The sequence below is a fragment of the Osmia lignaria genome, chromosome 15 (assembly GCF_051020975.1).
Source record: "Osmia lignaria lignaria isolate PbOS001 chromosome 15, iyOsmLign1, whole genome shotgun sequence".
NCBI classification, from domain to species: domain Eukaryota; kingdom Metazoa; phylum Arthropoda; class Insecta; order Hymenoptera; family Megachilidae; genus Osmia; species Osmia lignaria.
This window is the reverse complement of record NC_135046.1, coordinates 12,366,786-12,378,299: the sequence shown is the minus strand read 5'-3', so window position 1 is coordinate 12,378,299 and position 11,514 is coordinate 12,366,786. Positions and strand designations below refer to the sequence as shown.

General features: G+C 36.7%; 2 protein-coding genes across 2 annotated transcripts; both read right to left on the bottom strand.

Annotated features, from left to right (window-relative positions):
* Positions 1 to 1,566: 1,566 nt before the first annotated feature.
* LOC117608351 (leucine-rich repeats and immunoglobulin-like domains protein 3) lies at positions 1,567 to 9,187 on the bottom strand. The gene is made up of 14 exons (XM_034333363.2): positions 7,651 to 9,187; positions 6,886 to 6,957; positions 6,670 to 6,813; positions 6,469 to 6,606; positions 6,238 to 6,378; positions 5,875 to 6,162; positions 5,640 to 5,783; positions 5,335 to 5,573; positions 5,104 to 5,250; positions 4,723 to 5,037; positions 4,361 to 4,642; positions 4,015 to 4,290; positions 3,627 to 3,932; positions 1,567 to 3,539 (listed from the first exon to the last, which is right to left on the bottom strand). Exons 1-14 carry the CDS (start codon positions 7,890 to 7,892, stop codon positions 3,412 to 3,414), a joined length of 2,862 nt encoding a protein of 953 aa, XP_034189254.2. The 5' UTR covers positions 7,893 to 9,187; the 3' UTR covers positions 1,567 to 3,411.
* Positions 9,188 to 9,894: 707 nt separating this feature from the next.
* Positions 9,895 to 11,307, bottom strand: Rnf11 (Ring finger protein 11). The gene is made up of 2 exons (XM_034333374.2): positions 10,818 to 11,307; positions 9,895 to 10,615 (listed from the first exon to the last, which is right to left on the bottom strand). The coding sequence occupies exons 1-2, from the start codon at positions 10,944 to 10,946 to the stop codon at positions 10,220 to 10,222; spliced, it is 525 nt and encodes a 174-aa protein (XP_034189265.1). The 5' UTR covers positions 10,947 to 11,307; the 3' UTR covers positions 9,895 to 10,219.
* Between the last annotated feature and the right edge of the window lie 207 nt (positions 11,308 to 11,514).

The window sequence follows — 11,514 nt, the reverse complement described above, 5'->3', positions numbered from 1 at the left end:
GAACGCGGTCGCGCGATTGCGCGAACCAATGACACGAAGCTATTGCCCAGGGAGAAGCACCGATTATTGTGCGGACTGTTTGAAAACTCGCGCAACGCGATCTGGAACGGATCGTTTCATCCGCGTCAACCAGGCACCCTTTGCTCAAACGCGTCAACCCCTTACCCGAAACTCTTCTCCGCCCTTCGTTCGCTCTCCTTTTAGTCAAATTTTTTCGCTTTGCGCGCTCGGCCTAAGAAGCTGTTCGGTTACGCTCTCTCGAGGGCCGGAACGCGGCTCGAATCTTTCAAGGATATTCCTCGTAGTAGACGCATCCATCGACCAAGACTTTCACGAACGATTGTAAACGATAGAGGTGGGAAAGATGGATGGATGCGTTGAAGCGCGACAAAGAGAGTGCTGCGTTCCACCTGATATCGTTTAGCTCAGTTTAGATAATTGATCGATTCACGCTGTAGATGAAAAAGAATATTTTTATAAACACCGAACCTGGAGAAATCGGTTCAACTTGACTCGGAGAACCGGAACCGCGGCTGTTACATAGCTACGAACTATGTAATCGTTCGCGGCGTTACCGCAATTAAAGTTACCTTTAAGAAATTTCCTAAAGATTTATCGAACGAAAACCTTTCGCGACAATTCGTGTGATCTAAGCAGGATATTTTTCTCTTTACCGAACAATACATGATTTCACCGAAGATCGAGCGACAAAGATGCGTCCAAGGAATCCATCTTTCGCGTCGTGCATTTATCTTTACAATTATTGTTCTTAAGCAACGGTAGGATAAAGGACGTACGTTTCGTTCGATATCCGGGTACTTCTACTTATTTATTCGTATCGTTCGTCGTTAGGAAAGTAATTTTGTTTTCATAAAAGCGGCAGAAAAAGGAAAAAAAGATAGAATCTTTAGATTCAAAAACACGGCAAATATTTGAATTCCCGTCGCGAACAACGAACCGAACGAGAGATTCGTAACCGAGACGCACTTTGTGTAAATTTACAATGCTTGGATTATTGTGATACTTGGAAATAAGTGGGTACATATGTAGGTGTCGTTGTACATTTTGTTTCTTTATTTTCTCCTTGAAACTAAGCCGCTCCTTATTTATCTCGTTTACTCTCTGCTTAAACGCTTCGATATCGATGCGATGGTGCTTTCCCTTCGATCTTGATTATATCGATTCGTAGAATCGGCGGCAAAGGTGTCTGGTATATTTGATTTAGTAAAGTTCGAATCGAATCGTGCTACTTACATAGCGATCGACGATCAAACAAAATCCGAATATGTATCAATCGAATAATGTTCGTCGAGCGTTTTCTTTTCGAAAAATAAGAACACTGTGAGATTGATAGATAGATAGATAGATATATATTATATATAAATAAATAGTTAGGTAGATAGATTATGACTGCAACTATAATAAATACGTGTATTCGGTATACGCATGTACATACATTATACATATACATACATATAGTATATAAAAGATTATTTGATACGCTGGCGTGTCATGAAAGTTTTTAGAAGAAATTGCCGAGTCCGTCTCTCTCTCTCTCTCTCTCTCTTTTCTTTCGTTTTTTTTTTTTTTAAATGTACATACATACATACATACATGTATATTTGCGATTGTAATATTCGAAAAAAATCCGCTTGTTTGGTAAATAAAGTGTAAAAGGAAAGGAAGAAGACAGAGAAAAGAAGGAAGGAGAAAGGGGACCTGGTGTTTTTTAATTAAACGCCGAATCGACCATGAAATGACGACAACGTTATCTCGATAGATTAATTATATTTGTTTAGAATATACCACGTAACAACAAGGAAAAAATACTGAATTAAACGGGGATACCTTATTTGGTATATCGCACGAGCACGAGCTAAATCGTTTTGCCGTGCTGTACATCATCTTATTTATTGGCAATACAATGTTAATACTTATGATCGGTAAGTGTGCGCGATCATACGACCGGTGCGTATGATCGCCCGATGGACCTTTGAACTTTTCGAGTAAGTTGATCGAGCAACGATCGAACACAATCATCCGTCACGCTCGTGCCGAATTCACCAAAATTCAAATCCGACGGTAAAGTTTCTTTTCGAAGCGCGACCACTCTATTATTATTCGCTCAATCAATTTTCCACTGAAATTTCGACGTTCTCGCGTTCGCAAGAACTAGAAAAATATACACGTGTATGAAAACCAAACGTTTCACGTTTTCCTCGCTTTCAAAATTCGCGCCTCCCCGTTCAATGTTCACCGCAACACGTACGTTTAATTAGATTACAATGTATAAATTACGAGTTTACCTACGCGGCATGAAAATATCACAAATCAACTCGAAAAAGTCAGAGAAAATAATATCGGTCGCCTTGTCGTTTCACTAATTAAGTTTAATCGCGCAGTCGTCTACTTGCGCTTTCAAAAGTTCGCGGCAGACTTGGGGAACCAAAGGTATCGCGTCGAAAAATTGAAGATTCTCGATCGAGCGGTAAAATATTCGAACGACGTCCGCGAACCAACTAAATCGTACATACCGATTCCATTACATACTTGAAACTTTAGTAAAAGTAATACTACTAAAGGTTCGTCATCGATACAAGCGGATAGATAAATAGTTAGTAATGAGCAATCGTAGCCGATCGATGAAATTATATGAAAACGTAATTCTCTAGAAATCGGTAACGATCGGCTACGAATTTAAAAAAAAAAAAAGGACTGAAAAGAGGGGAAGACAAATCACGAAGTGTCTCTATACCAGCACTTTGGTGCTATTACAAACAAATGTACATATGTATATAAACGCACTTTTTTGCGTACGTGTTTACGTTATACATGTTTAATAAGTGTGCGTGAACCTGTTTACGTTTCTCTTTTTTTTGTTCCTTCTTTTTTTAGGCAATCTTATATCCTTGGGCATTATTATAATTATAATCGCCGTCTAATGATTTACGTAATCCTACAAATAAATATCTATCACAAAAGACTGGTCTAATAATAGTAATAGTAATATTAATATAAGTGGCTTTTGCGGCTTACGGTGATTCCCGGTGTCATCGTATTCGTTCTCTTATTTTCTCTTTAACGACATTGAATACACTAATACGCGAGTCCTTATCCTAAATATTTACAAATCGTACGTCGCTAGTACTTTCTGGTTTACCCTGCGCTCTCGCGGCAATCGTTTCTTGTAATAATAAATATGACAATGACTGATGCCTCTCGTTTATCGATTCTATTGTACTTACCAATAATATCCGTGCGACACGAGATAAAATCGACGAGTTTGCGCGTGTTCAACGGTGAATACCTTGCTACGTAAACTGATGAGTGAAAAATCGTTCGATCTAACTTTGCGTAACAGGATCGTACGAAAACGTTTGTGCACGAAACGCGGATGAATCTCTTATGATTTTATACGGCACAGTCTTCGTTCTCGCGAACCTGTCGTTCGTGATTCGTGTACCGTAACAACGGTGCCCCGACGTTTACTACAGCTCCAGTTTCTTCTTCGTTGTTCATAGAACACGTGACGATTTCCTCTGTAAACGTTAGGATTACGTAAATTTAACACATCCAAGAAAATGAACCGAGCGAGAATAAAAAAGATAATAGACATTTGTACGTACCGGGTAAACATAATTGTAACTGGTCGCTACTAGGATTGGTACTATCTCCTGTACCGCTATCTTTGCTATGCTGAGAACTCGTTTCCAAATATAAATGCGTCTGTGTGTCCGGAACAGGGGCTGCAACAGCAGTGGACGTTTGCGCGTTTCTAGCTTGCGCAACGGCATTTAGGCGTCGTCTAGTCTGATAAATTATAACCACCCACACTATGGACGTACCAACGGCACAGCATACAACGGTGATTATTATCAAACCTAGTATATCGTCTTCGTTTACCGAAGCGGGGCTAGGAGTAGAGGTCGGAGCTACTCAGAGGGAAGAATAAATTGGTAAGAATAATTTTCTTGATCGACTTTTTACAAATCATGAAATGTTATAATTTTTTACCTGGTTTTACTGTAAGGTGAGACGCGCCAACAACACTGCCCAACGAATTACTCATTTCGCATTCGTAGCTCCCAGCGTCGCTAGCTCTAGTATTGACGATTATTAATAATTGATCTTCAGCGGTGAAGAAATGACGTTCCGTAGCTTGTAGAGGGCTTCCGTTTTTACGCCAGGAGAGCTTTGGTCTTGGTGTACCGCTTGCCATACACTCCAACACGATCGAACCACCGACGGTTATTTCTTTGTTTTCCATCGGTTTCACGAACGACGGTGTTTCTTTGAGAAGCGAAAGGAATAAGTTAGTTACCGTAAGTTGATTTAACCAAGTAGTTGATGACCTATTTACCTAATATGGTAAGAGTTGCATTCGCGACAATAAGGCCGGCAAGATTTTGCGCGGTGCAAGAGTAAACGCCGCTATCCGCTGTTTTCACGTCAACGATGAACAGTACGTCGTCTGTTGGCATCATGTGCATTCTTCTTTCCCTTGCCGCTGGAAAGTTGTTCCCTCCATCTTTTTGCCACGCTATTTGCGGCGACGGTTGACCCTCCGCGGAACATTCGAGCCGAGCAGTGCTTCCAGCAATTACACGTATATCGTGGGGAATTTTCGAGAACGATGGATAAACTACATATGAATAAAAATTCACCGTATACTATAACAAGTTTCATAAACTGTAAATTCGCTGTAGATGTTGAAAAATATACCCATAATGCTTATTTTTGCTTTCGCAGAGTACGTCGTCCCGTACGTGTTTGTAACCATGCACTGGTATTTGCCAGCATTTGCATGTGTTACGTTAGTAAGATGCAAGATGGAAGACGCCTTTGTTACACCACTTTCCGCGGAATCAATATTTATTTCTGAATTTGCATTATCCATTTCCACGTTATCGTGCTTCCATGTAAAATGTAGCCGCGCACTGGCAGTACTGGTTGCTCGACAAATTAACGTTACGTTATCTCCTTTAATACCCATCTGACTTTTAGGTTCTTCGATTATTCTTGGTTTCGGATATTCGTCTATCTCCATAAAACAATTGTTCATTTATACATCTATCAAGTACATATTTACAGCATCGTACTTACCGCATGTAAAATTTTTATGATGAAGCTGAGTCAACGACATACCCTGTAACCAATGCGGATATCCACAATATACTTCCGCATCGCTGTATCTATGCTCGCGCAACCACATACTTAACCACTGCAAACCGCAGTCGCAAAATAGTGTTCCTACGTACGTCAACAGAAATGAGTACAAATATTTCGGATAATTTTCTTACGCGTTACTATGTGTTATCGTGTTTTCATACGTACTCGAGTTCATACGAAGTTTAATCAAACTGGTCATTGAAGCGAAAGCATTTTCCTGAATGCTCGTCACATTGTTTCCACTTAAGTCTAATTCTGTTACGCTACTTAATCCGGTAAATGCATCTTTGTGTACGGATTTTATATCGTTGTACGCCAACCCTAATTTCCATAATTGGCCCAATGGATCAAACACGCCGTTAATATCTTCCACCATGTACGAAATTTTATTGAAATTAAGTTCCCTTTATAGAAAATAAAAACGAATATCGTAAGAAACTTGTCAAATTTTCATCAATGTGTATACGTACAGTATCTGTAGATTAGGAGTTGAACGGAACGCGCCATCCGAAATGTACGTAATTTGATTGTGGTCCAATTTCAGTTTTTCCAATTTTTCTAAAAATTCAAATGTACCTCGTGCGACGGAAGCTATTTCGTTGTGCGACAGATCCCTGTGAGTAAAAACGAAATCATAATCTAGTATTATTTATTTGATTTATATTGAGAATTATTATTGCATCGCGATATGAAAATATTACTAACAATTCTACAATCTCTTTACACTTATCCCAAGCTTGCACCTCGATCGTGATTATTCGATTGTGCGACAGCGTCAATTTTTGTAAACGCTCTAATCCAAAGAGACCGCCTTTTCTCACCACAGTTAGTAAATTAAAATCAAGTTGTAATATCGTTAAATTTTCAAGAGGCCAGAATGCTCCATCGTCCAACGATTCGATCTTATTTCTTTTTAACCGTAATTCTTTAAGATTTCTTAAACCCAGGAGGCTAAGCCCTTGGATCGTCTGTAATTCGTTTCTATTTATTTCTCTGAAATAAAGAACATATTACTTTTTCATCCATGAAAACGCAGGCATAATAACAAATATGATTGTCGATTCTTACAATATACGCAGTTTCCTTAAATTTGTAAAAAGATCTTTCAATTGAGTTAAATGATTTTTATTTAAACGTAGTTCTTCCAAGGAAGTTAGATTATCTAAACTTCCATTTTCGATTAGCCTTATCTGATTCATATTTAAGTTTCTGTAACAAACGATTGAAAGTTATACACATCGGTAGAGAAATTATACGTGTTTGAAAACATGTTACGAAACGCGGCGATAAATTACGTACAAGTGCGTAAGGCAATTAGGAGCAAGAAATGATCCATTTCGTATGACGCTTATCCTATTTCCACTGACATCCAAATTTTCAAGTCGTTGCAAGGTAAGTAGAGCGGTACCATTTATATCGCTAATCGAGTTATGAGCTCTGTAAATAAATTATTATGTTTTATTTCTATGTTATTCAAGAAAGAATACAATATATACTTACAATGCAAGGTGAGTTATATTTTCAACAAAAACCATATCAGGCACTCTAGTCAATTGATTTTTATTAACTTTCAGTCCTTGTAACTGTGTAGCTGTTGGTAAAACAATTGTAAAGTTATCTCCAAATTTGTTAGCACTAAGATCCCTAAAAATAAAATAATAACAAAATTTATTGCATACAAATTACATTATCAATCATAATCATCGCTGTACTCACAGTTCTTTGAGCTTAGTTAAATGTAACAAGGCATCTGGTTCCAAACTAGTTATATTATTTTCTTTTAATTCCCTGTAAGATGAAGAAGTATTTGTAATTTATTGTAGTATTTCTAACATTTTTACTGCTCACAGGTACAGCTAACAAGGACATCTGGACACTAAAGGAATGGTATCTTTTATTTTACTATCCAACAGTCCATTTTTGTGCATATTACCATACATGGTAATGAATTCCTCTTAATGTATTTGGAAGAAAAAAACTACCATTACCATTTAATCTCTTAAAATCTATGGTATCGAAGTAAACCCTTAACCAATATAATAATTAATTAGAAACTGAATTAAATATGCATGAAATATAGCAATCTCCTAATGGTATTTAAAAAATAATTGCTGGTGTTTTGCTTATTAAAGCGAATACTGTTATCACGTATATTAACGTTTCTGTTACAAATTCTCGTATACTATCTTATCTTGTTAGATCATGTTACATTGAATATGCGTAGCTTTCAACTTGAAGTTTTTCAGTTTGAACGATAACTCGGTTTAATGTAACATTAAGGAGTAAAGCATAAATATAAACGTAAACTTGTTAAAGTACTGTAATTGCCGTTCGGAGAAAAAAAGAGCAACATCGATACGTATCGATATAGAGATTCGAAGGAATGCGCTGAATGAAATCGAAGTGAACGATGTATGAAAGAGATAAAGATATTGTCACGATACAAGTTCTTGATAGGATAACGAGAGAGTATTTACTCACAAGATCTCTGTCCATGGTGGTAGACCACTGGGTGCTCCGATCAATTGTAAGCTACTGCAGTCCACCACATTCCCAAGGCACCCACACTCAACGGGACACTGATTATCCTTCGCACCATACGATTTCATGTCGGCATTTACAACGTTCAATGGAATAACACATAATATCGATAAAACAATAACGGTCCATTTGCATTTCCACACAAGCCGACGTAGAAGAAATACTTGTTCGGAATCCGACATCGTATGCACTCTCGTATCGTTCCGTTCAAAACTTATTTCGTAACTGTACGTTACGTATCAAAGATATTCTCCATAGCGATTTGTAAAACGACGACGGAACTTCCCGTAAAAGCATCACCGTAATAATAAAAAATCTTCGCGTATTAATCATTAAAAACAAACTCTTCTCTCAAAAAATGCTTCGACCCACACACCATGATGACGCCTACGGACCGATGATAGACTCCCTCACCGATTGCGCGAGACTATTCCCTCACTCCACTATATCTCTCTCTCTATTTACAACGTTCCAACCTTCGTGTTACTAGAAGTTAATTTTCTAGCTAGTGACATTTTTTATTGTTAAAATAATCCCTTTTTACATTCCATTGTTTTCAATTATAAAGTAACTTTACCTCTTCGATATGAATTCGCAATAGATATACATATATATATGTATATAAATCGAATGTTTCAGATGATAAAAATGGATCGCTAATTAGCTACTCACACTACTTATATAAGTACTTGAGTAAGTGCTTGTTACAATACACACATGCAAGACTATTCAAAATTTTGAAAAATATGAATAACCTGAATTTTAACTAATAATTACAAATACATGTTACTGATACTGTTGTTTAATAAAAGAGGGGGAGAAGGTATTATTGAAAAACTCATCAGTTGTTACTAAATATTTATATTTGTATTAAATCACTATATATATGTATATTTATATTTTGTCAATAAATCACTATTTCACAGCATCATTTGTCCTTTTAAACAAATCAGTAACATTATACGTGAAGCTTTCATAAAACATTAAAGTATTTTCGATCTGACAGAAAATATTACACATTCCTTATACAAAATCCATCGAATCATTAAATATTTTTTAAACAATGTATAGTGAAAAACAACAGTAATAGTTACAGGCTAATTACCTTAACTATCAGAAAAATGGTATTTACGAGCTCTACGTTCATATGAAAATTTGTCTTTTATAAACGATTCTATCGAATTAGAGGCTGATCTTAAATCGTTTCAGAGATTTCGTTTTATTCGACCTAATCATATTAAAATTTAGTAGTAGAATTGGAGGCAAGCCGAAGATACGTATCCCGCTTCAAATATTTTTACAAAAATAAAGATCGAGTCTCTTACGCGTAGATATTTATTGCGATAAATAATCATTACTAATGGTAAAGTCAATAATTAAAGATTAACATAAGATACGCCTAATAAATCCATAGAATTAGTGACTGTAATAATTGCATTGTTTCTGCTTACAACGTGAAAGCGCTAACAACGCAACATATATATGTATGTATTTATGTAGGTATATATGTAATGTTTATAGTGTTCACATGTATCCTGCTGAACTCAATTAACGCTGGTAAAACTTTCAATACTAGAAATACAATGTAGTATATATAAAAGGAATATACATATAATATCTGGTAAAAAATACATAACATAACATAAAGGTACGATTACAAACAGCCCGTTGTTTTTTTTTTCACACAAAGTAATTCAGAATATAAATGACAAAAAGAAAATGCCAATGTTATTGTTTTACAACTTTGTCGATTATACGTTAAAGGATCATGTCCCATTCTATAGAGAAGGATTACCCATATTTTAAACAAGAGACAATGTATTTAAAAACAACAAGATTGATTTTATAAAGTCATAAGATATAATCTGAAAATATTGTTTTCAATATCTTGGAAATATGAAACGGTTGCAACCGTATAGTTAAAAATATACATAGTATGATATTCTGTGATACATCATATTGCTCATGATATTCACAATGCATACAGTTGACTGTCATCGCTTGACCAAACCACCAAAGTCAAGTTGATACTACTTTATTCAACTTAAAATATGTTTAGCAACACGATGTTACATCACTCGATCGCTCCGTTTATTCGAGCACAAAATAGAATATCTTTCACAACTGTACGAAAAGAAGGCTACTTTAGATCTTGCAGAAAACTAATCGCACTATTACCGTTCCTTTTTGATCATAAATACAGCTTATTTTTATTTTTTTTTTGTTTTTCAATGATCCATGTGGAGAACATTACCCTGTAAGAGGGAACGACCTATACTGAAGACATTTGCAATTTTGTATGATACAAGTATTATTATTACTCAGCCCGCGAGCGAATACATTGAATACAATGGCAAATACAATCGGCCGTTAACATCAGGAGGCCCCTTTGCTAGTTAGAAGCCATTATATGCAATAATAAAATTAATGATTCGTTCCGGAGGCTCTGTGTAGCATAATAATATAGTTTGATTACCGATTAGCTACTCCAGTTTCCATGTTTACAGCGTTAAGTAGTTGGATGATACGAACTAATTAATGCTGCATCTACCGGTTCCATACATGATGGACACGTCAGGGAACGTAGCAACCAATCGTCGATGCAGACAGCATGATAGGTGTGCATACAGGGTAGATAACGCACTTCTTCTCCCACTTGGAGCTCCATCATGCAAATCACGCACTCTCCTTTCTTAGCTCCATCGTATTCTCTCATAGGTAAATGCTGGATAAGTCCTATGCGTTTTGCAATTCTTACTTGCTGTTCTTCTTCGCTTAGTGTACCGGATCCACTGTTTGGTCCTAAATTAACGCCAACACCGATTCCACGAGCGACGCTTAAATTCATAGATTGCAAATAACGCTCTCTGGTAGCAATTGACGGATAATAAGAGCCCACTACTTCCTGTAGAATTGAAAAGAAATTAACGTTATCTTTGATCAAACTAATCTTTTAATCAATCTAAATACTACCTCCGTCAAATATGGTTCTGTCGTTATAAGAATAAAAAGAAAACGAAGAAAATCTAAAGGAGACGCATTATCGAAGATCAATGAATATTTAGAGATGGCACGAGTAGAGAAACGAATAAGAAAAATGAAATTACATTGTAGGGTATCGGAGGTCCAAGGCCTTCTTGCGATGATCCACTAGTCAACATAGGATCAGGATTGTTACTCAACAAAGTGGTATTGTCCTGTTGACTGCTTCCGACACGTTTTAAACAATTTCCCATTTTGATGGAACGTCAGCTCTGAACTCCCGTTTTCTGAACAGTCTGCACAAATTCCTTAATCCCAGCGTCGATTAAACGATCGCGATAATTTTGACGTGGGATATTACGAGCGTTATTATCCCCATCATAAGTTACTTCTTTTCCCGTCAATGTTCGTGTTAGAAGGACCGTTTTGATATCCAAACGGATGACAGCTCGTATTTCGGCTGAAAATTTGGTACGCGAATCTTTACCATCGAAACATTTTCCGTCACATACCCGTACTACAGCTGAGTGCTCTACGCATCCAACGAGATGCAACTGAAAAAAAAAAAACACACCTACAGGCCAGTTACTCGTAGATTGTAAAAAAAACACTTTTCACATCCCTTGTGCGACGTTATTTGAACGTTTAGTACATAACGTCACTTTCATTTCGCTGCACGAAAGATACTCTGATGTGATTCGTCGTTGCAAGCGTATCGCATTTTCCACCGTCCAATCAGGGAAACGAATTCGCGTGATACAAAGAGTTTACAAAAGAACTAGGTATAATCCGTTCGAAAAACATTCGGTAGGTAACATATAA